At 37.7% G+C, this 25262-nt stretch overlaps 1 protein-coding gene across 6 annotated transcripts in view; it reads right to left on the minus strand.

The window, feature by feature from the left end:
- Window positions 1–25262, minus strand: part of CCDC141 (coiled-coil domain containing 141) — a 211978-nt gene that overhangs the window by 147395 nt on the left and 39321 nt on the right. For 4 of the 6 annotated variants that reach the window (XR_009504236.1, XM_059928228.1, XM_059928227.1 and 1 more), the window contains exons 5-7: window positions 12536–12727; window positions 9052–9160; window positions 1442–1695 (exon numbers count right to left, since the gene is read on the minus strand). Coding sequence is in view for 5 of the 6 variants with exons in the window: in XM_059928228.1 (XP_059784211.1) it covers window positions 1442–1695; window positions 9052–9160; window positions 12536–12727 (555 nt within the window). In the remaining variant the exon portion in view is untranslated. Of the gene's footprint in view, window positions 1–1441; window positions 1696–9051; window positions 9161–12535; window positions 12728–24513; window positions 24584–25262 lie in introns of those variants that run through there. The other 2 variants (XM_059928229.1, XM_059928230.1) reach the window with 2 other exon arrangements.

The raw sequence follows: 25262 nt of genomic DNA on the forward strand, positions 1-25262 counted from the left end.
GGAGGAGATGACAAAATGCAAGCCGACTGTATGTCTGGAGGTGTCTGCATTTGGGTGTCTGCTCTATGTCACCTCCTCAGAGAGGCCTTCTGTGATTCCTTCTCTGATTAAAAGTAGACCAACACAAGTCAAAATTACTGCCCTAGTTGATCTTCTTTATGGCACTTGTCATTGTTCATTTGTTTATCATAGGCCTTTCTCATCACACTAGAACAGTGGTTCACAACTGGGGGTAATTTTGGCCCCCAGGGGACAGTCAGCAATGTCTGGAGACCTTTTTTGGTTGTCACAACTAGAGTATATTCTACTGGCATCTGGTGGGTAGAGGCCAGGAATGTTGCTCAACACCCTAGAGTGCCCAGGACAGCCTCCCCAAAGGAATTACCTAGCACTGGCTATCAATAGAGCTGAGGATGAGAAAATGCACTAGAAGGAAAATTCCTGGAGAAAAGGACTTTATCTTGTGTGTTATGTATCCCTAGTACTTATAATAGGATCTGGGTACATAGTAGGTACTCAATAAGTATAAGTTGAAAGGTTAATCATTTAAATCCTCATTTTTCCAGCTTGAAAGAACCAGTTTCTCCTGGACTCATATTTGCTACCAGCTGTATGTCTATCTTTCCAGTTCGGATCAGAGCAATAATATAAACTATATGAAGAGACCCCTTTCCTATGCATCCGGACCAGGAGATGTCCTTCCACATCATTTCTCTCTGAAAATTCCCTCCAGTTAATCTGTACAGATTAAAGCATGGGCTTGGGGCAGTTATAAATATAGCCATAAATATCCTACCTATTTGAGTTGGGGGTTTGCAAAGAGAGTTCTATCCACTCTTACTCTCAAGTGATTGGGACACAAGGAACGCATAGCAAGCACATTGACAACTGACCAGAGCTGGGCCTGCAGTCTGAGTAATGAGCTCTAACAAGCCTGCAAACTCATCAACCTCCCACCCCAAAGCCCTCTAACCACTGAGCATCCAGACATAGGCCAAGGTCATATTTCTTCATTGGTGCCAGGCTACTCTTCTAAGAACATTATCTCTATTTCGGGCTGACAGACTTTTCACTGGCATTAGCAGCATCATGCCTCCCCAACATTCAAGAAAATTGCAATGAACTTTTCAGAATTTCAAAGAAATGTAACTAAAGGTAGTGACCTGGACAGAAGCACGAAAGAGAATCCAACAACAAAACCTAGTCATTTTCAAAACTGCTAGCGGGTATTCTCCCATTTAAAAAATCAGTATTATAATGAGAAGAAATAAAATCTTTGTTTTTATATTACTTGCTTGGGAAAACAACTTGGTAGTCTGAATCAAAGACCAAAAGATTTGACCATGATGACTGAAAAGCTGCCCCAGGAAATGGCTCATCCACATAACAAGCAAACTTCATTAGACAAGGTCAGGACACCATCAGTGCCCCTTTGGGTTACCTGACTTTCTTGTTGGTCCCACTGACATATCTGCAGAACCTGACTCAATTCCTGCTGCTGTTGCTTCAGGTACTTGTCTAATTGCCGTCTCCTGTCTTGGAGAAGTTCAAGAAGACTGTCAATCTTCAGGCAGCTGTTTTGAGCTCCCTGAATCATCTCGGGATTCACATTAGGTCCATCACACTTGATTTTTTCTATGAAGTCAGTGAGTTGTTGACTTTTGTTTAAAAGGGCTAGAGATCGTTCTAAGAGTTCTAGAAGAAAATTAGAAAAAAGGATAGTGATATGAGCAAGTTTTTATATAGTAATATTTGGACTCATCATATAATTTAAAATATATGTAACCTTCTATTAAAAATAAGGAATTCAAATGTGTAAACATAAAATGCCTCCAATACAATTGGTCAAATACCTTGGCCTAACAACTGCTACGGAGCTAACTGCCAAATGGTAGGATGCTGAAGTTCAGTGATGGCATAAATCAGTACAGGGGAGTGGAAAGACTGTGAGATTTGGGCACTGGTTCAGTTGGTTTTTAGTGGTGATATGTTGGTTAAGGTGCCTACTCTCCTTGTAGCACTCTACATCCTGAGGTGACTGGACTAAATCTGAGGTTTAAAGGCTAATGCCTGCAGTAACCAAACAAAAGCTCAGTGAATATGCGGGCCAGGTACCCAGACGTCAGGGACTACGGCAAAGTGGAAAATACATGCCCAGTCTCACAGGATCTGCTGTCACCCAGTGCTGACCAACTGTGGACATGAGGGAATACAAGGTCAGTGTTGATGGGGCTTCCAATTTCTAAAGAATTATAAACACGGATTTTTATGCGAAAGCTTCTGATTTTTAAATGTTTTGTAATTGGTATTTTTTAAATTAAAAAATACTGAAGGATCAACAAAACATGGCTCTCTGGCAAATGGGCCACCGGTTTGCGCTCTCTGGAGTAGACAGCATTATTGGTATGGGCAACATCTGGTAGAAACGGAAGCTTAAGTCTGAAAACTGAAGGACTATCAAGGGAGACAGTATAGACGGGGGAGTTGAAAGTAGCACTTTGAGGATCCCCAACCTCACTTGGGGATCCATTGGAAGAGCCCTTGGGAAACTATCCATTCCCCATAAGCCAGAAAACGTCATCTGTTTCCTGGATTTGTCCAGTCACCTCTTAATTGCATCTCCTCTCCAATCCATTTCATCCATTCTCCATATATTAGAAAGATCATTTCTAAACACTCTCTCTCTCACACATACACCCCAATGGCTTCCCAGTGTTTTAGAATTAAGGACAGACCCCTTAACATGATTTCAGTTCTGGCATGGTCTGGTCCCTATTTTCCCTTTCAGATTGTCTCAATCTCTTTACCTCCATCCATATCTTCTTTAAATACCTCACACATGGTATACTCCTTGTTGCCCCAGGACTTTTTACTGCGTTCTCTGCCAGGGATGCCATTCTCCTCAACACATTCCTTCTCCATCTTTATTCTACTCACACTTCAGGTCTTAGTCAATTGTCAATTCCTCAAAGGACAAAGCAGACTGGACCAAATCCCCCTATTAAGTGTTCTCATAGCACGATGTTCCTCTCATTCACAGCTGTTATCACAGCTATAGTTCTACATTTATGCATTGGGTTAGCTGACTAAAATCTGTCTTTGCCACTAGGCTCCAATGCAAATATGAGGACAGGGACGGTGACAGTATCCTCAGCGCTAGCATAGTGACTGGCACAGGGGAGGTATTCGATAATTTTGTATATGCTAGAATGAAATCAAATGTATTAAAAGAGGGGGAAGAATTAGAGCTATAGGTGCTAGAGATCAGCAGTCTGCCAGAGATGTAAAAAAAGAGATGTTGGGAAGACTTGGGGTTTTGTGATGGGTAAGTGATAGAAACAGAAGCCAAGTTACCAGGTTGAGAAGTGGAAAGGCAGTGATGAAGTGCAATCAACAGGAAAGGACAATCTTTGAGACATTTGTTGTTAGAAGAAAAAAAAAGGATAGACTATCAGCAGGGTTGAATACACTGCTTTTTATTTTTAGATGGGAGAACTATGAAGAACACCCAGAAAATAAGTATGTCACACTATTAGAAATGGACTTATCAGTGCTAAAAGCCATGCATTCTGGTTAGTAGCTCAGTGTTCTTCCCACTGCGCTGTGGCACTCTCTTTAGCATTCTAGCATCTGACAGTTAAACAACACAGCAATGACTATGGTATTTGGGTCGATTGTCTCTTTAAACTGACACCTTTTTTTGAGAGATGAAGAGAGACTGAGATAAGGGAAGATGCTGTCAAGGGATATTTTGAGATAAAAAGGAAAGAATTTCAAACAGTTCATGCCATATGACCTAGATCTGTCCAATAAAGTATTAGATGGTGCTATCTGCTCAGAGTAAGAAAGGTGTGATTAGGTGCACAGGGCAATTTGATTGAGGATTAATAATACAAAAAAACAAACAACAAAAACAACCATATTCTTGGAAGCAGGACAGGGAATGGGATAAGTCAAGCAGAAGAAGAAAAGTCAGGGAGAGCATTCAAATTAAAGTAAATCTCTTAAAAGGAGAAGTGGAAACAAACATGAACAAGATGAGAGGGACAGAGGCAGAAAAAACCTATCTGTCTAGAAAAAATTCTTATGTGGAAGGGAAAGAAATAACTTGAAAATGAGGTGAAAACAAGTTATAGAAGTCCTTGGCTATCAAACTGAAGAGTTTTGATTTGTAGAGTCTTAATGTAATCATCAGTATAACTGATTCTCCATATGTAGGTATACATATTTCCTTTACATTCAAGAATGTGTTATGATATTGTGAACAGTTACATACATACATACACACACACACACGTGCGCGCACACACACACACACACACACACGGGAAGTATGGGCAGGTGGCGGGGTTTCCACATAGTACTTCTTTTCTTCCTTTCATTAACTACCTCTTTCACAGTAGACTTTTCAAATGAAAGAGGGAAGCAAAGCTTTCCATGCTCAGGGTATTGCAGACTGACAATGGGTCAGGCCAACCTGTTCTAATCCCCACAAAATACATATAATTAGCCAAAATTTCCATTTGCAATCTTTTTCTGGTTTTCCGTTTCAACTTTTGCCAAAATGGTATAACCACCACCATGGTACCAGCAGGCATGCAGCCTCCTGAGCCCAAGTTAACGTGTAAAAATGCACCCCGCCTATGGTCAGTCTGTTACCTGCTACTACAGTGGTGCTTAAAGTGTATCAATTGTTCTCTAAGTTTCCTCTGTCAGCTTCTTATATCTCACTTTTTTTTTTTTTACTGTTTATGCTTTCCTAGCTATTTATTCCATCAGTTGATCGTGCAAAGTGATGTATTTTTCCTCAAGGGTAAACTATCTAGATATATCATGAACTTCAAGAAATACAAAATCTCTACAGTGCATTTATTTTAATGACTGTATTTTTCTCCATATACAAACCCTACTTATGACATAATACCTTGTGATGTAAGGCTAGTAAATAGTCAATAAATTTTTGTTGTTTAACTGTTTTAATTGTAAATTATATCAAAAAAATAATATTAAAGTATACTTTATATTAATAACTTTACAGTTTGTCATCAATATTAAGTATAAATAACAAACTTAAGATGGATAAATGAGGGATGTACACAAGTCAAAGTGAATTTATAGCTTTCTAAATAACCTTTCCAAATGAGTATTTTCTAAAAAGCATCAAGGTCACATTTTGACACTGGGAACATGGGTGCTATTTCTTCCAAATACATTTTTAAATATTCCAAATATTACTCAATGAGACGGTATTTCTTTTTTTTTTTTTTTTTGAGATGGTATTTCTTAAACTCATTCATGGGTATTTTAAAATATACACAAACATAGAGAAAATAGTATAATAGACCCCAAAGTACCTATATCTCAGCTGCATTTAAAATATACATAGAACATCTAAGAAAAAGGAAGTAATAATATGATTATTCCTGTGAGGAAGCTTCTTAGGCACTATGTTCATTTTAAGAAGGCCATTGGAAAACTGGAAGGTGCAATTGTGATTCTTCAGGGCTTAGAACCAATTTTCTCCTCCTTAATGTCCCTGTAGTACCTTGTTTATTGCTCATTTTGCATCTGCTACTGAGTCTTAAATTGGGATTATATACAAATAACACTCAGTAAACATACTTTGAGTTGGATGTTATTCTAAACCTTGGAGATTCAGAGATGTAATAATCCCAGTCCTCCAGAGTCTCATAATCTGGTGATGAAGAGCAGGGCAATAAATTATTACTACACAGTGTGCTGGGTGGTGTAACAGAGGGACCCACAGAAAGAACAGAGAGAATTCACCAATAAATGTATACATGCCCCATCAAATTGTAGGCTTCCTGAGGACAAGGGCCATGTACTCTTTCAACACACATGACTCTGGTTTTCTTACCTGGCACGGGTTCAGAAAATATTGTTTAATTATGTGTTGTTGAATTGAAAGCAACCAGTCTGATAAGTAGTCTGGAAACTATGTTTGCTGGAAAAGACTTTAATTAACTAGGCATGTTGCACCCAAAGGAGAGAAGACTAGAGAGGACACGTTAGTCTTCAACTATTTCAAGGACTGTCTCATAGTGGAGGGAATGAACGTATTCTGTAACTTTCCAGAGGGTAATACCTTCAACCCATTCATCCTGGTTCTGATCTCTGAAATGCTACAGAATAAGTCTCTGACATGCAACATAGCCTTAGCATTGCTGAAGAAGAAAAAAGTATAGATTTTGACATAAATTGAAATACCATGAACATTAGGGATAAGTTTGATTATAGTTTTTCCAGTCATATTATTAACCTTCATTATCCTAACATTCACATTTTGTGCTACTCACTGATCAACATCTCAGACACTTATGATAATTGCTAGCTGTAGTAAAAGCTATAATTTATTTCCTTAAATTTAAAGATAATAGATATTGCTGTGATCTGAATGTGTGTCCCCCTAAAATTCATATGTTGAAATCCTAATGCTCAATGTGATGACATTAGGAGGTGGGGCCTTTGGGAGGTGACTAGGTCATGAGGATGAAGTTCTCATGAATGGGATTAGTGTTCTTATAAAAGAGACCTCACAGAGCTCCCTAACCCCTTCTGCCATGTGAGGACACAATGAGAAGTCTGCAACCCAGAAGAGGGCCCTCACCGGACCATATTGCACCCCGATCTCAGACATCCAACCTCCAGAACGGGGAGGAATAAAATTCTGTTGTTGATAAGCCGCCTAATCTGTGGTATTTTGTTAGAGCATCCTAAATGAACTAAGACAGAAATGACATCCTTAACTGAAAATCAGAGTTTTGTTCTTGAATATGTATTTCAAATCAGGTAATCTTAATCATATTCCACTGAATTAGTTGATTAATAAATTTCACCGACTCCCATATTATGAAAACAAAGCCCTTGAAGCTACCCTTGGGCATATGAATTGGGAGCCAAATATCCTGGCTAGAGTCTCCTGCAATCCCTGTGCTTCACGTATCACACAGAGGGACACAAAAATGTCATGATAAACACGCCACCAGGATGGAAGAATATTTTGTCATCACAAAAATAAACTATGTTTCCTGTCTTTGGCTAGCACTGTTATCCATCTTTCTAGATTAAGAGGAGGCCCCGTGGACTCCCCTGAAAGGCAGGGCATTGGTCCCACCATCAGCTGGATGCCAGGGCCCTGTAGCCTAAGCCCTCCAGACAGAGCAGCATGTGCCCCATGAAAACTGGCTCACTGAGTCACAGATCCTAGTAATTGAAGGAGCCAACATTAACAACAGCATTTAAGCATTCCCTGCTTCAGCTGCATCCCCAAATATTTATGGAAAAGTCCCTACTTCCACAACCTCCCCCTCTGGTCCCTCTGGAAAATGCTTTCATGTGACTGCCTCAGTACTGAACCAAAAGCATCAGTCACTGTCAGGTTTCTGGAGGTGAAATTGCTTTGTGATGATCTTGTTGGTGGGATGAAGATTGAATTGAGGCCACAGAACCCATCTCAGAGGCCTGGACTCAAGTCACTTTCCAGTCTCCTAGGAGGAATTTCATGTGCTTCTGTTTACCCACTTTGGGCCCAGCTAGATTACTGCCGCTGTATAAAAATGGGCAGGCCGCTGCTCTAATGCTGATACTTTTGATGCTGTTTATAACCCCTGTTAGTGACAGGTCCTACAGAACAGTAATCTGTTAAAATTATAGGTATATATGTAGTCAGATCTCAACAAATTTACACAGGAAAGATTGAGTCCTTTAATCTTTGAGTTTTAGAAAAATAATGATCTACTATCTAGGGTCCTTTGGAGGGTGATATAAACACAATCTATTTGTGGCTTTAAAAACACCTTTTGTCCCTGTCTAGCATGATCAGGTTTGGAAGCTAGAAGGTGAGTTAGAACTAAGACAAATGAATTCAGGAAGCCATCACTTGTACTCAGCTCTATTTGGCAGTAATAATTGGAAGAACCCATTAGGAAGAAAAGAAGTGATTGTTCCTATCTATTTATCTAATCTGCTTTCACGGAAAAAGATTACAGTAAACAGGTGGTCTTCCACAAATGCCTTTCCTACTGCAGCCCTGGTCCAGCCCAAATTCTGGTGGAAAAGGCCCAGCATACAAATTGTTGGTTAACAACTAGACTATCTTTACAGTTGTTTCGGGGGGAGTTGAAAATAATTTTATATAGTGTTTTATTAGATTTTTATCTGGAAAAAGTTCACTAATCCTTTTTTTTAAAAACTCCAATAGTGAAAGAAAATTTCCTTCTTCAGAGCTGTTATTGGAAGGGTGACCTTCACTTCCTGATCCTTAGAAGGAACAGTCACTGAATTCAACCATTTATTCAATCAAGAAATATTTCATAAGGGGTTTCCCTGGTGGCGCAGTGGTTAAGAATCCGCTGCCAATGCAGTGGACACGGGTTTGAACCCTGGTCTGGGAAGATCCCACATGCTGCGGAGCAACTAAGCCCATGCACCACAACTACTGAGCCTGCGCTCTAGAGCCCACAAGCCACAACTACTGAGCCCACGTGCCACAACTACTGAAGCCCACGTGCCTAGAGCCCGTGCTCTGCAACAAGAGAAGCCACCGCAATGAGAAGCCCATGCACCGCAACGAAGAGTAGCCCCTGCTCGCCACAACTAGAGAAAGCCCGCGTGCAGCGATGAAGACCCAACGCAGCCAAAAAATTAAACAAATAAAATTAATTAATTAATTAAAACTTTATAAAAAAAAAGAATATTTCATGAGGATACACCAAGTGCCTAGACCTCGCTAGATGCTGAGGATATGTAAGGATGAGCGAGGTGGAAATGGCTCCTCCTCAGGAACTAAGATCTAGCAGACTGCATAACTGAACCTCCCAGAGGCTCTTCCTCTACCGGCCCTGAGAATCATTTACAACCAGTTCTTTCTTGCAGAATATGACCAGAAATAAAGCTTTATTTAACCTTACTTAGAACAAGTTGAGGTATACATAATCAGATAAATTAAAAATATACTGTCATGCATGAGCATTCTCATATTAACAGCTTTAAAACCTTTAAAAGCTTATGTGAGGAAGAGATAGTTCTTGCCTTTGGTATGATGTTCATGAAGCTGAAGGAGTGATTTCAAGGACTCGGCACTCTCAAATTCCTGAGTGTTCTGGAGGAAATCTTCCGTTTGGTCTATTTTAATGGCAAACTACAACAGAAATGCAGGGGAAAGACAGATGAAAAACTAAAAAACACTGTGCCACTTTTAGTTATTTGTAAACATTTTTCATGAATTAATGGCCTAGCTGATTGTGTATGTGCTTGTGTGATAAGCTGTGTGTTTGTGTGAGCATGTGCTGGCTCACGTGTTTGTATGAGGTTGTGTGTTTGCATGTAGTCAGTTTACAAAGTACTGGGATAAGAACTTTCTTCTCTTTCCTTTGCATTTTTTTCATACCAGGAAATACGTTACCTATGCTGAAATAAACCAATTTGTTTACTGTTCTAATGTGTATTGAAATTTTAAACTAAAATTATTGTGTCCCATAATGCAAATACAGCCACTGTCAACATCCTAAAGCAGTTTCTCAAAGAACAACCAGAAAGTTTGTTAAAAGAAACCAACAAAAGTTTAGTTAACCAGTAACCTACATAATTATTAGTAAATTTAACTTAAGAATCCACTTGAGGTTGAAATATAGTTCATTTTTTTCTCTGTAATTAGACCTAGAACTAAAAAATGTAAGTTTCAAAATAATACATAGTCTAATCCCATCTCTACACCTGATTTTAGCCCAAGTGCCGAGAAGTAATGTGTAATCCTATTTCTTATACAAAGCAAAAATACATATATTTGTACAGAGAGTGGTGCAAAAAGATACATAGCAAAGGGTTACCTTTAGGAGAATGAATAGGATTAGGGATAGGTGAGGGGTGGTAAACTTTTAGCTTTTAAATCTATAACTTATAATTTTGTTTGCATTTTTGTCAATGATTTATGTACTTTTATAGAAATAAAAATGAAATTAGATATAGCAAGAATGAAAAATGGAAAATTTCTCCTCTGTTTCAAGAAAAAAAGGAAGAGCAATTTGACACCCTAAGTGGTAAGGAACATGACCAGTCTCTCTTTTTGTGTTTCTCCATAGAGGAAGTACGAAAGGGAGATAGATGCTTGAAGTGATGTCAAAATTCTCAGGGGAATAACCTTAGATACAAATTTTAGAAAAGGGCAAAATATACTTGGTTATGCTAGTACAGTATATCCATAGTAGTAGACAAATAACTGGTTTGTTTTAGCACTATGGTTCAAAGGAAATTATTATCATTTATAAGAGCATTTAAATCAACACATTCACCTTTGGATCAGGTGTAGAATAAACTCATAAAGGTGAAGTATCAGTGAGAAAGACACAGAAGCCTATCACAGTGCTAGTCACCTTTTTTCAAGTTTTATCCAAACTCTCATCTTTGGATTTAGTGATATTTAATATTTTTATGTGACTATTTGATTAACAAGATTTACTATATTTTGATTATTACAATAGCCATATAAAATCCAGTTATAAATGGCCTGAAAAGATGAGAGAGCAACTGATGAGCACATCCCCTTTTGAAATGCAGAGAAGGCTTCTACCATCCTGTTAGAACCAGCAGATGGACACCAGCCACTGTCACTTGTGGACACTGTTTCTAAATTGAAGCACAGTGTTTGAGAAGCCTGTGAGCCTGAAGCCATCTTGTACTATCAACCACGCAATAAGAAGTCATTTTGTATTTCTAAAGAACTCCTGCGTGCACATAGTTCAGTAAGTGGATCCTATCTACATATCGTTTACATCTCTAATTCATTCTATTTCTAATAGTTGAATTTAAAGACATTCTTTGAAGAGAAACTTCAAAGAAAAAGAATAAAACAAAACCCTGGTGGGTAGTCTGGTTTTCCCTGTAGATCACTACAAGAAGTTTTGGAGTCACTGTGTAACTTATACCTCTATTTCAACTGGTTTGACACTTTTTAAAAAACAAACCAATAAATAAACAATGCTTTACTCAGAAAAAGCTTCCTTCAAGTTCTATTAACTTTTATCTCGGGGATATTTTCTTTTCCCTACTTTTCTTCTTTCTGCAGTTAGTACAGGATAGAAGTGGCAACAAGGGGACACTTTTCAAAGACACTATTCTTAATTTCACTCTCATTCTTTTTTTTTTTTAATACTAATGAAAATTGCTTTGGCATACACAAGGGGCAGGGAAAATCACGTAGGAGTTTTCCATCAGCTAAGTATGAAGTAGTCCACAAAATTGGAAGGAGGATAATATATGAAACTTCATCTTTTCAAGAGGAATCAGAGTGCTGGGTTGAATTACGGGTTGACTTATACTTCCTTTTATTTCATGTAATATCTGGAAGTCATTTCTCATCATATAGAAAATCAGCTAGTATTAATGCTCCTACCCAGTGAGAAACAAACATTGGACTTAATGATTAAAAAAAGATAACTTCCTATGCTCAAATGACCTGAATTTCAAGGGCACTAATACTTATACCCCACCTACTAAGATGAAATGAATCAGATGTATCTATAATTAGACCCTTGTAGGTGTATTTTGCTTGGTTTATTTCTTTTCAGGAAAGAAAACTGTGTGTGGAACTTTTCCCCGAGATGATCTGTGAGTTGGACTTCAGTGTTCAAATTGTGAAAAACAAACCTTGAAAGTTACAATAAGATTTTTGCTCCTCCTTTTAACTTTTAAACGAGTTCATGATGCATGAAATTGTCTACCTCAATTTTAATGTTCTATTACTAATCTTCTTTCCTTCATTATTTTGGATTTAAGTCCTGAATTTTCAGTTTGGAAATGTCATATTTTTCAAAGCTAGTGCTTTATCATAATGAAGCAGTGCTTTCACATCAAAATGAATGTACTGTCACTTGACAGAGAAGTTAAAAGTGAAATTTCCAATAAGTATCTTACACTAAATATAACACCTCTTTTGATAATGTTCTTTGAGTCTCACATTTTGAAATTGGGTTCCTCAAAAAAACTTAGGCCCAGGACTTTTTCCTTCCCTTATATTTTAAGGAGCTCAAACTATGGAAACTCAACTATATGCCTTAGGAAAGTACTCTATCATATACTATGCTTACAAGTCAAACATTCTATGGAATATTCTGCAATTTCCTTTTCATAAGCAGTAGAAGAAATTGTATCCTCCAACTGTCAGTTAACAAGAACATGCTAGACCAGCATTTCCTAGTAATCCTATCCTCGGGGTAATTATTTGATTTAGTAATTGTATTACTATTATCTAAAGAGGGAAATATATGAAAATGACTTATGGGTAAAAGATCCCATTTTTACTTAATATTTATCAATTTTAATTAACTGTACTTAGTTTTTGTTTGAAGGCCTACATTTAAAATATTAACAATTTTATTTTTTGAAAATTAAAAATTAAATGTATATGTCTTGGTTATTCTACCATTTTTTGAACTGACTACAATGTCTATTTGCAGAAAGAAAACATTTTCAGGAGTGCTCTGATGTGGAGAAGGAAAAAGTTTTTTTAAACACAAACCTCCAAGGCATTTTCAAAAAATTCAGAGGTCAACCTGAGAAGCTCCCTCCTTCTCTCAAGCATGGAGACCAGGGCTGCCCATGCTTCACCCAGAGTTTTGGCCATGGCATCATAGACCTGGCTCTGATCCTTGTTCTCCTGAGCCGTCTTGTCTGCTTCCTGCAGGAGTTCCCATACTCGGTCTTCCAAAGCCTAAGTCCAGGCAAGAAAAGGCAGAGTGTCACTCAATGTAAGAACTTGGGATCATATTTTAAACATTTGGATTTTTGAAATTATATGCACTCTAGGAAGGTCTAGAAGAGAATTTATAAACACAAATTGCTGTGCAGGCAGGTAGATCAAGCAGGCAGGAGGGAGCAACGGAGATTGTGGTGAACTGTGGAGCATGGCCAGGCTAAAGACATCCACATTTAAACATTGTTCAAACACTGTAGAGATTTATCAAAAATATACAACTACAGGGACTTCCCTGGTGGTCCAGTGGTTAAGACTCCATGCTTCCACTGCAGGGGGCATGGATTCAATCCCTGGTTGGGGAACTAAGATCCCACATGCCACGGCACAGCCCCCCCCCCCACAAAAAATACAACTACATACCCAGGGGTACAGAATACTGTGTTGACCTCACATTTCAAAAAAGGAGAACTAACTGGAATACATCTAGAAAGGAGTAATCATGAAAAAACTATTGTGAGACATGAACCCAGTAAAATTTATTATTTATTCTAAATAGTTGTTATTGTTAATATATTTGTGAAGCTTAGTGTAAATTTATGAGTAAGTTCTTGAAAGTGAATAGTCATAATGTAAAAATTAGAATATCTGTAACCAACACTACAAATTGTTTCAACAAAATATGGAAGATGAAGGGCAACATGTGCTTCCATAACTGTCTCATTTGGGGATAGAAGAAGGATCCCACAGTTCGTGTTTTGTTCTTGATATTGGCACCAAAATCAAGGCACAATTTTAAAATATAATAGACTAACAACAACATGAATAAATTCTAAAATGTCAACAGAAACGGAAACTAAACATGTGATAATGCAAAATACAACAAAGAAAACAAAAGAAATAAGAACACATTTATTTGGGCACACAAAAAACCAAAACATAATGATAGGAAAATGATTAAATATCAGTTAACACCCAAAAAATGGATGTTAACTTTTCAATTAAAAGACAAACATTATCAGATTAAGGGGAAAAAATTCAACTAATTTATGTTTACTGGAGCCATAAAACTAAACTGAAAAGACATAACATTTGAAATAAACTGAAAAGACATAACATTTGAAAAGACATAACTGAAAAGACATAACATTTGAAAATAAACTGAAAAGTCATAACATTTGAAAATAAGGAGATGAAATATATCAGGCAAAGACAAAAAAGTAAAGGAGGATTAGCAATGTTAATCTCAGACAAATTAGAAATCAAAACAAAAATCACTGTGATTAAAAAATTGTACTCTAGAGCTCTACCCACCATCAGAGCCTCCCATCAAGCCTCTTAGATAGCCTCAACCACCAGAGGGCAGACAGCAGAAGCAAGAAAAACTACAATCCTGCAGCCTGTGGAACAAAAACCACATTCACAGAAAGGTAGACAAGATGAAAAGGCAGAGGGCTATATACCAGATGAAGGAAAAAGATAAAACCCCAGAAAAACAACTAAATGAAGTGGAGATAGGCAACCTTCCAGAAAAAGAATTCAGAATAATGATAGTGAAGATGATCCAGGACCTCGGAGTAAGAATGGAGGCAAAGATCGAGAAGATGCAAGAAATGTTTAACAAAGACCTAGAAGAATTAAAGAACAAACAAACAGAGATGAACAATACAATAACTGAAATGAAAACTACACTAGAAGGAATCAATAGCAGAATAACTGAGGCAAAAGAACGGATAAGTGACCTGGGAGACAGAATAGTGGAATTCACTGCTGCGGAACAGACTAAAGAAAAAATAATGAAAAGAAATGAAGACAGCCTAAGAGACCTCTGGGACAACATTAAACTCAACAACATTCGCATTATAGGGATCCCAGAAGGAGAAGAGAGTGAGAAACACCAGAGAAAATATTTGAAGAGATTATAGTCAAAAACTTCCCTAACATGGGAAAGGAAATAGCCACCCAAGTCCAGGAAGCACAGAGAGTCCCATACAGGGTAAACCCAAGGAGAAACATGCCAAGACACACAGTAATCAAATTGGCAAAAATTAAAGACAAAGAAAAATTATTGAAAGCAGCAAGGGAAAAACGACAAATAACATACAAGGGAACTCCCATAAGGTTAACAGCTGATTTCTCAGCAGAAACTCTGCAAGCCAGAAGGGAGTGGCATGATATACTTAAAGTGATGAAAGGGAAGAACTTACAACCAAGATTACTCTACCCGGCAAGGATCTCATTCAGATTCCATGGAGAAATCAAGAGCTTTACAGACAAGCAAAAGCTAAGAGAATTCAGCACCACCAAACCAGCTCTACAACAAATGCTAAAGGAACTTCTCTAAGTGGGAAACACAAGAGAAGAAAAGGACCTACAAAACCAAACCCAAAACAATGAAGAAAATGGTCATAGGAACATACATATCGATAATTACCTTAAACGTGAATGGATTAAATGCTCCAACCAAAAGACACAGGCTTGCTGAATGGATACAACAACAAGACCCATATATATGCTGTCTACAGGAGACCCACTTCAGACCTAGGGGCACATAGAGACTGAAAGTGAGGGGATGAAAGAAGATATTCCATGCAAATGGAAATCAAAAGAAAGCTGGAGTAGCTATACTCATATCAGATAAAATAGACTTTAAAATAAAGAATGTTACAAGAGACAAGGAAGGACACTACATAATGATCAAGGGATCAATCCAAGAAGAAGATATAACAATTTTAAGTATTTATGCACCCAACATAGGAGCACCTCAATACATAAGGCAACTGCTAACAGCTATAAAAGAGGAAATCGACAGTAACACAATAATAGTGGGGGTCTTTAACACCTCACTTACACCAATGGACAGATCATCCAAAATGAAAATAAATAAGGAAACAGAAGCTTTAAATGACACAATAGACCAAATAGATTTAACTGATATATATAGGACATTCCATCCAAAAACAGCAGATTACACTTTCTTCTCAAGTGTGCATGGAACATTCTCCAAGATAGATCACATCTTGGGTCACAAATCAAGCCTCAGTAAATTTAAGAAAACTGAAATCATATCAAGCATCTTTTCTGACCACAACGCTATGAGATTAGAAATCAATTACAGGAAAAAAACCGTAAAATACACAAACACATGGAGGCTAAACAAAACGTTACTAAATAACCAAGAGATCACTGAAGAAATAAAAGAGGGAATCAAAAAATACCTAGAGACAAATGACAATGAAAACACGACGATCCAAAACCTATGGGATGCAGCAAAAGCAGTTCTAAGAGGGAAGTTTATATACCTCAAGAAACAAGAAAAATCTCAAGTAAACAATCTAACCTTACACCTAAAGGAACTAGAGAAAGAAGAACAAACACAACCCAAAGTTAGCAGAAGGAAAGAAATCATAAAGATCAGAGCAGAAATAAATGAAATAGAAACAAAGAAAACAATAGCAAAGATCAATAAAACTAAAAGCCGGTTCTTTGAGAAGATAAACAAAATCGATAAGTCATTAGCCAGACTCATGAAGAAAAAGAGGGAGAGGACTCAAATCAATAAAATTAGAAATGAAAACGAGAAGTTACAACAGACACCACAGAAATACAAAGCATCCTAAGAGACTACGACAAGCAACTCTATGCCAATAAAATGGACAACCTGGAAGAAATGGACAAATTCTTAGAAAGGTATAACCTTCCAAGACTGAATCAGGAAGAAACAGAAAATATGAACAGACCAATCACAAGTAATGAAATTGAAACTGTGATTTAAAATCTTCCAACAAACAAAAGTCCAGGACCAGATGGCTTCACAGGTGAATTCTATCAAACATTTAGAGAAGAGCTAACACCCATCCTTCTCAAACTCTTCCAAAACATTGCAGAGGAAAGAACACTCCCAAACTCATTCTATGAGGCCACCATCACCCAAACCAGACAAAGATACTACAAAAAAAGAAAATTATAGACCAATATCACTGATGAAAATAGATGCAAAAATCTTCAACAAAATGCTAGCAAACAGAATCCAGCAACACATTAAAAGGATCATACACCATGTTCAAGTGGGATTTATCCCAGGGATGCAAGGATTCTTCAATATACGCAAGTCAATCGATGTGATACACCATATTAACAAATTGAAGAAAAACCATCTGATCATCTCAATAGATGCAGAAAAAGCTTTTGACAAAATTCAACTCCGATTTATGATAAAAACTCTCCAGAAAGTGGGCATAGAGGGAACCTACCTCAACATAATAAAGTCCATATATGACAAACCCACAGCAAACATCATTCTCAATGGTGAAAAACTGAAAACATTTCCTCTAAGATCAGGAACAAGACAAGGATGTCCACTCTCACCACTATTATTCAACACAGTTTTGGAAGTCTTAGCCATGGCAATCAGAGAAGAAAAAGAAATAAAATGAATACAAATTGGAAAAGAAGAAGTAAAACTGTCAGTGTTTGCAGATGACATGATACTATACATAGAGAATCCTAAAGATGCTACCAGAAAACTACTAGAGCTAACCAATGAATTTGGTAAAGTTGCAGGATACAAAATTAATGCACAGAAATCTCTTGCATTCCTATACACTAATGATGAAAAATCTGAAAGAGAAATTAAGGAAACACTCCCATTTACCATTGCAACAAAAAGAATAAAATACCTAGGAATAAACCTACCTAGGGAGACAAAAGACCTGTATGCAGAAAACCATAAGACACTGATGAAAGAAATTAAAGATGATACCAACAGATGGAGAGATATACCATGTTCTTGGATTGGAAGAATCAATATTGTGAAAATGACCATACAACCCAAAGCAATCTACAGATTCAATGTAATCCCTATCAAATTACCAGTGGCACTTTTTACAGAACTAGAACAAAAAATCTTAAAATTTGTATGGAGACACAAAAGACCCCAAATAGCCAAAGCAGTCTTTAGGGAAGAAATGGAGCTGGGGGAATCAGACTCCCTGACTTCAGACTATATTACAAAGCTACAGTAATGGAGACAGTATGGTACTGGCACAAAAACAGAAACATAGATCAGTGGAACAAGATAAAAAGCCCAGAGATACACCCATGCACCTATGGTCAACTAATCTCTGTCAAAGGAGGCAAGGATATACAGTGGAGAAAAGACAGTCTCCTCAATAAGTGGGGCTGGGAAAACTGGACAGCTACATGTGAAAGAATGAAATTAGAACACTCCCTAACACCATACACAAAAATAAAGTCAAAATAGATTAGAGACCTAAATGTAAGACCAGACACTATAAAACTCTTAGAGGAAAACATAGGAAGAACACTCTTTGACATAAATCACAGCAAGACCTTTTTTGCTCCACCTCCTAGAGTAATGGAAATAAAAACAAAAATAAACAAATGGGACCTAATGAAACTTCAAAGCTTTTGTACAGCAAGGAAACCATAAACAAGATGAAAAGACAATCCTTAGAATGGGAGAAAATATTTGCAAATAAATCAACGGACAAAGGATTAATCTCCAAAATATATAAACAGCTCATGCAGCTCAACATTAAGAAAACAAACAACCCAATCAGAAAATGGGCAGAAGACCTAAATAGACATTTCTCCAAAGAAGACATACAGATGGCCAAGAAGCACATGAAGAGCTGCTCAACATCACTAATTATTAGAGAAATGCAAATCAAAACTACAGTGAGGTATCACCTCACACCAGTTAGAATGGGCATCATCAGAAAATCTGCAAACAACAAATGCTGGAGAGGGTGTGGAGAAAAGGGAACTCCTTGCACTGTTAGTGGGAATGTAAATTGATACAGCCACTATGGAGAACACTATGGAGGTTCCTTAAAAAACTAAAAATAGAGTTACCATATGATCCAGCAATCCCACTACTGGGCATATACCCAGAGAAAACCATAATTGAAAAAGACACATGCACCCCAATGTTCACTGCAGCACTATTTACAATAGCCAGGTCATGGAAGCAACCTAAATGCCCATCGACAGACGAATGGATAAAGAGGTTGTGGTATATATATACAATGGAATATTACTCAGCCATAAAAAGGAACGAAATTGGGTCTTTTTTAGAGACGTGGACGGATCTAGAGACTGTCAAACAGAGTGAAGTAAGTCAGAAAGAGAAAAACAAATATCGTATATTAACACATAGATGTGGAACCTAGAAAAATGGTTCAGATGAACCGGTTTTCAGGGCAGAAATTGAGACACAGATGTAGAGAACAAACGTATGGACACCAAGGGGGGAAAGCGGCAGGGGGATGGGGGTAGCGGTGTGATGAACTGGGTGATTGGGATTGACATGTATACACTGATGTGTATAAAATTGATGACTAATAAGAACCTGCTGTATAAAAAAATAAATTAAATTCAAAAATTAAGTAAAAAAGAAAAAAAAGAGAAAAGCACTGGATAGAGAACATATTGAGGTCCTTGCAGGAATGAACAAAATGACGTCAAACCCCTAATAGAAAACGAAACGAAAAGCTATTTCTGATTGAAGTGGCTACATGACATGCCAGTGAGAATTTCAAAACATAAGACATTTAAATGTTAATCCAAATAACAGTGATCTACCTCCAAGGAACAAGTATGTTAGAATACATTTTAGAAAGAATTGTTCTTTCAGAAAAATTCTCAATTGTTCATCTTGTCCGTAAATTTTACACTAGTTCCCTATGGTGCAATGATTATTTTTTTTTAATGTATGAAAACAATTGTATGACACATACAGATGAGATGGACAGTACAAACATTTACTAGTTAAAATTGAATGTAGAAATGTAGCAAACTTGACAAAGGTCTATGTTTTGTAAAGTTCAAGTTAGCATTTTGGACTTCATGGTAAAACCAATTGTCTCATTAAATTGAGTCCATTAGTTTCTGATACCCATGTTTAAGTAAGAATGCATTCTGGGATTTGTAGTTCCCATGGGCTGAGGACTGTATGAATGACTAGGAAGATATCAACATATTCCTTTTTATGTATCTATGGGGCATGCCTCACTAAAACAAAGTAAACATATGTGAAAGCAAACATGTTCTGTCATTATCACAACCACATTGCCAATGCTGATATAAAATGTATTCTAAATCAAAGTTTATAGTGATCTCCTGCTATTTCTTCTAATGCTAATAACTGTCCTGACAAATTTGTTTCAAAACTCATCATACGGGCTTCCCTGGTGGCACAGTGGTTGAGAATCTGCCTGCCAATGCAGGGGACACGGGTTCGAGCCCTGGTCTGGGAAGATCCCACATGCCACGGAGCAACTAGGCCCGTGAGCCACAACTACTGAGCCTGCGCGTCTGGAGCCTGTGCTCCACAACAAGAGAGGCCGCGATAGTGAGAGGCCCACGAATCGCGATGAAGAGTGGCCCCTGCTTGCTGCAACTAGAGAAAGCCCTAGCACAGAAATGAAGACCCAACACAGCCAAAAATAAATAATAAATAAATAATAAATAAATTTTTAAAAAAAATTTAAAAAAAACAAAAAACTCATCATACAATCCATACTAATGACCAGTTTTTTAAGAATAAGTGCCATTTGCTGATGGGTGAGTTGTGTTTATCTATAAATATAACAGTCTTTGAATTAATAAATATTACAGTTTACTTTCAATCTGATTCTAATTCTACTGCCAAGCATTTTGGTTATTAGATTACATTTCAGAGTCAGGATGAAGATACCATCTGAAATTTCTTTCCTACAGATGACATCTGAATACTGATTTTCTGAAGTTTTCTTGAAACCACAACTTGCCCTCTCTGTCAGGTAATTTAAAATACATCCTAAGTAAAGAAGAACATAAAATCTAGTTTTAAAACCTACAGAATTTCTTTTGGCTTCTTTAGAGTTTTGAAATTACCAAACATACAAAAATTCAGAGAATATTTTAGGGTATTCTATTTAAGTCAAGAGCAGAACAAGACAAGTTAACCCAAAACTGGGATGTATTTAGAGATTGCCTACATGTTGGATTTATCTATGGAAAAAATAATAACAAGAAAAAAGTAATACTGCAATGAACAAGCACAGCACACAGCATTCTAAAGAACTTTCATTACAAGAGGTAACAAATAATACAAGAGGAATGGGATGTTTGTTTCCCATCCCTACCCCCGCTTCAATACAGTGTGTGTTTCTTAATATAAGATACTTCTCTGGGATACTTTGTACTTCTATCTTCCAGATGAGCTACACCTCATTTCCCTCTTCTCTGTAACCCCAGTGAAAATACACTTCCACCAGCCACAAGGAAGCCCCCCAGCTACTGGCCCAGATGTCAACTACGCAGTATTACCATTACTGCAGCCTTCCTCTCCGACAGCTCCAAGGCTGCCCTTGAGGGGTCTGTTCCTGAAATAATGCCCTGTGGCCTCCTTCTCTCTCTTTCTTCAATCAATTCCTTGGCCAGAATCCTCCCCAAATTTCCAACAAAGTCCAGCTTGTTCATTTGAGTTTCATGGCAGGTGATATTACTTGAGATATCACTTAATTATAACTTGTAACTTAATTGTAACTTGTTATTTGTGTTTTACATGCATGGGGCATGGGTGGAGAGAGAAAAAGAAAAGAAATTAAACAATGTGAATGCACCTTTGTTCAATGTTATCAGCTTCTAAATACTTTATAAGATGTTAATATACAGCAAAAAACCACCCTAAGAGGAAAACAGTGGGGATTTTCATATGAAATTGTTCAAATAGTATTCAATGTCCACTCTCCAGGATATTGTAAGGGATCTCCACAACCATCTAAGAGATTAACTAGATGACTTTTAAGGTCCCATCGAATTCCATGGTTTTGTGATACAATAATCCATTAATTCACTCAACTTTATTGAGTACCTACCACTTGCAAGGTACAAGAAGCAGCTGAAATCTAGAAACTTTGTATGCAAAATGTTCAACTTTGTTTTCTACCACATTTCATACAAAGGGGTTAATATTAAAGTTGGTGTTGGTAAGAGGCTTCTGATATCCAAGTTCTTATTGAAATACAAAAATAAAACCATTGTTCATACTATTGAAGAAATGTATTTTTTCTCTCTTGATAGGACATAATTTGTTTTTGCTATTGAAGACTTTACTTTTTCTTCCTTTCTTAGACACACAAACACTAATGAGAAAATTAAGTTGCTATGGCAGGCTTGTTGGTTTTTTTTCTTTTTGCCAATAGAATAGCCCTTTTCTTCTCTGTCAATAGTACCCTTCTTTCATGTGAGAAACCCATGATATGTGACTTTAGGAAGGGGCAACCCTGCTTCCTCACCCACTGACAAGGGAAGGCAACGACATAGGGCTAGCTCACAGGAGTTACCCACCCCAGTTATGAATTGGTCGATAGATGCAAGGACGAAAATGTGATTCATGGATGGAAGATGTTCCAAGCCTGGAAAGGCCTATTCCTCCAGAGTCCTTTCTGTGGGAGCTATCTAAAAAGACCTTTCACCAGAGTTACTAAGTTGGTAGAATGTGAGCCTGAAGTAGCTGACTGGCCATCCTACCAGCCATGTGTGAAAGCTCCTCCAAGAGATGGAGAGACAAAGCCTTGAACATTACTGTGTTCCTGATGCAGCCGTGCCCGATCCTCCTACCTACACAAATAAACACATTCAGAGATTTAGTTCACATTTCTCACGGCTTCTCCAAACTGAACCTACTTAATGAATACATGAAACAAACTAAAATCACCTCTGTCTTTGAACTGAGGGTTAGCAAAAGAACTGTATATGATAAACATCATTATTTAACCACTTTAAAAAACATGTTACTCTGGAATATGGCTTTTGAACAGAGTGAAGTGTCAGTCCCTGAAGATTAGTTATTTTCCCCAGCACCCCCTTTCTGACTGCCCATTCAGCCCCTCCCCACATCCACAATGTCTAAATAAAACTGTTTTGCTTTAGATAGTTGAGGATCAGAAATAAAAGACTTAAATTTTTAAGGTCTAACAAGAATCTTGGTTTTGACATCTATAATGAAACGTTAACTAATAACTGTGCAGTAATACTATCCCTCCTTTTAGCAAGTAAAATGATAAAATATTTCATAACACTTATTTCAAAACACTTTTGAAATAAACATCATGGGATCACTGTCAAGTTCAGCGTTGAATGATTTCTCCTGTCTCCACTACTTAAAATATGTCTGGATTGACTACCATTTATTACCTTCACCTGTCATCACTTAGCTTATCTGTCACAATCACACAGTAATGATAACTGATTCAGAAGGAGTCCCAGGGAATACATTTTCTTAGCTTAGCCCATAACATCTCAGTGTGGCAGTATGCACAAAGTGACTGACGTCATCTTCTGTATTCTGTTATCTTCTTCAGAGCAGGTATTTTATCAAAATGGCTGAGTCTTGATTTTAAAAAAATTAACAGTTGCTGAAAAGTCTGAGTAAACATCTGGGCTTTAGGTTATCTATGTCATTGATGTTAATAAATTGGTATTTTTAGTGTTTTGGCCAAAGTTACATAACATACTGCTAGCCATCTCCTTTGCTAACATTAGGGTTGAGCAATGCTCATTCATCAGATATTTGTGGAGCCCCTACTACGGGCCTGACTTTGAGACATTTTCCAAGGTCACAGAGAGACACATGACATGGTGTCCTAACAATGCAGGCTGGTGTGATGTATATATTCCCATAGCGTTTGGTAGGGTTGTCCTGGGCATGAACCAGTTCTAAGCCCTTTGCAACCACCCCTGCAGCTGAATCCTCCCTATCCTCCCTCTACTGCTCAATGCTCCCAAACCTCAGGCAGTGAACTGGCTGCACAAGCGCCACCTGGGGGAGATTTGGGAAAGTGCAGGTTCCCAGGCCCTGCTTCAGAGGAATCTGACTCAATAGATTTGGAGTGAAAAAATGGGGAACTATGTTTCTTAAAAAAAACTCCCCCTTGAGTATGATGAACAACCATGTTTTGGAAGCACTTTTCCACATATCCATTCTTCTGAGGATGGAAAATAGGACAGCTATTCATGGGTCAGTATTAGGGCTTTTAAAAACCCACCAGTTCCCAAAATACTTCTGTCACCGGACTTATCAGGGCGCCTGATAATTTCTCCTTGATAGTAGTTCTTTTAACTTTAGGCAAAGGTCATTCTCTACCTAAAATATAGCAGTGATTATTCATCAGCCATAAGATAAAGAGAAACCTCCTCTCCGTGGCATACCTGGCCCCCCATGATCTGGCCACTGCCTGCCTGTCCATCCCTATTTGTCTCAGGATCTTTTTCTCAATTCCCTTCTCCCCTGCCTGTAGCCCAGTGATGCACAATTGCTTACTGCTCTCCTAAGGCTCCACACCGGCTCAGCTCTGGGGCCTTGCTTGGTATGTGCTCTTCCTATTGCTCAGCTGTCTGCCCACACCTTTTATACCTAGAAAATAATCTTATGAAGAATGCCCTGATTCCTTCCTATACTCTCCTTTTTCCCTGTAACTATATTTTATACAGGTTTCTGCTGAAGCCTCTCTAAACTTACTGGACTTAACTTGCTTAAATGTCCATCTTTTGATGTCTGAAACTTAACTTTAAATAGTCCCCTCCCTCTCCCAAAAAAAGAAAAGGTGAGAGCGAGAGCGAGAGCGAGAGAGAGAGAGAGAGAGAGAGAGAGCGAGAGAGAGAGAGACAGAGAGAGAGAGAAAGAGAACTGCAATGTTAATGGAAGAATGTTAACAATTAGTAAATCTAGGTGAAGGATCTCTGTAGGATTGAAATTTTTCAAGATGAAAAGTTAACTACCCCAAATGGCCTACCTTTGTGTAAGTTTCTGGAGTATGGGAAGCATCATACTCATCTTTTATTGCCCACATCTCATACCTGCTTTCATTAACTACTGAATGAATCAGTGAGTGAAAGGAATAGCACATTAATATCTTGATCTCTTTTGATGCATGAGTTAAATTTTACCTTGTGGAAAATAGCTTGAATTCCAGCTGAGGTTGGAGGCGGCGGGGGGGGGAGGGGGTGGTTGGGATTGTGGTGGAGGATCAGGAGCAGAGGAGGCTGGACTTTCTAAGCTGCTGAGACTGTTTCTACAGGGTAGAAGGTGCAAGAAATGGTGAAGTTGGGATGAACTGTCCCCCAGGCAAAACTTCAGGACAAAACGTATTCCCTATGTCGGGCCCCGTGCTTTGAGAATTCTTTTTTTTTTTTTTTTAGTGGGGGCTGAGGAAGATTTTGCACACCCATAAAAATGTAGCTGTCTATTCATTTGGAATTTCAATTTTCACACAGCAGAAATACTTCTAAGTTACAATTATCAAACTTTTAATTTTATCAGACATTTTGAACTTAATTAATACTTACAACAAAAATAAGTGCCTACCAGTGACCTATTAGTCCAACTTTCCCCACATATTACTTTCTTGATTTGTATCGAAATAATAGTTGACCTTTCCAAAAAAAAATAATAATAATAATAATAATGACTGTAGTTCTATCTTTTTACAGTGTTAGCTGTGCTAAGGAGACACATTATTCCCTTGTAAACTGGAGGACCAAT

Source organism: Balaenoptera ricei, chromosome 7, assembly GCF_028023285.1.
Source record: "Balaenoptera ricei isolate mBalRic1 chromosome 7, mBalRic1.hap2, whole genome shotgun sequence".
In the NCBI taxonomy this organism is placed as follows: domain Eukaryota; kingdom Metazoa; phylum Chordata; class Mammalia; order Artiodactyla; family Balaenopteridae; genus Balaenoptera; species Balaenoptera ricei.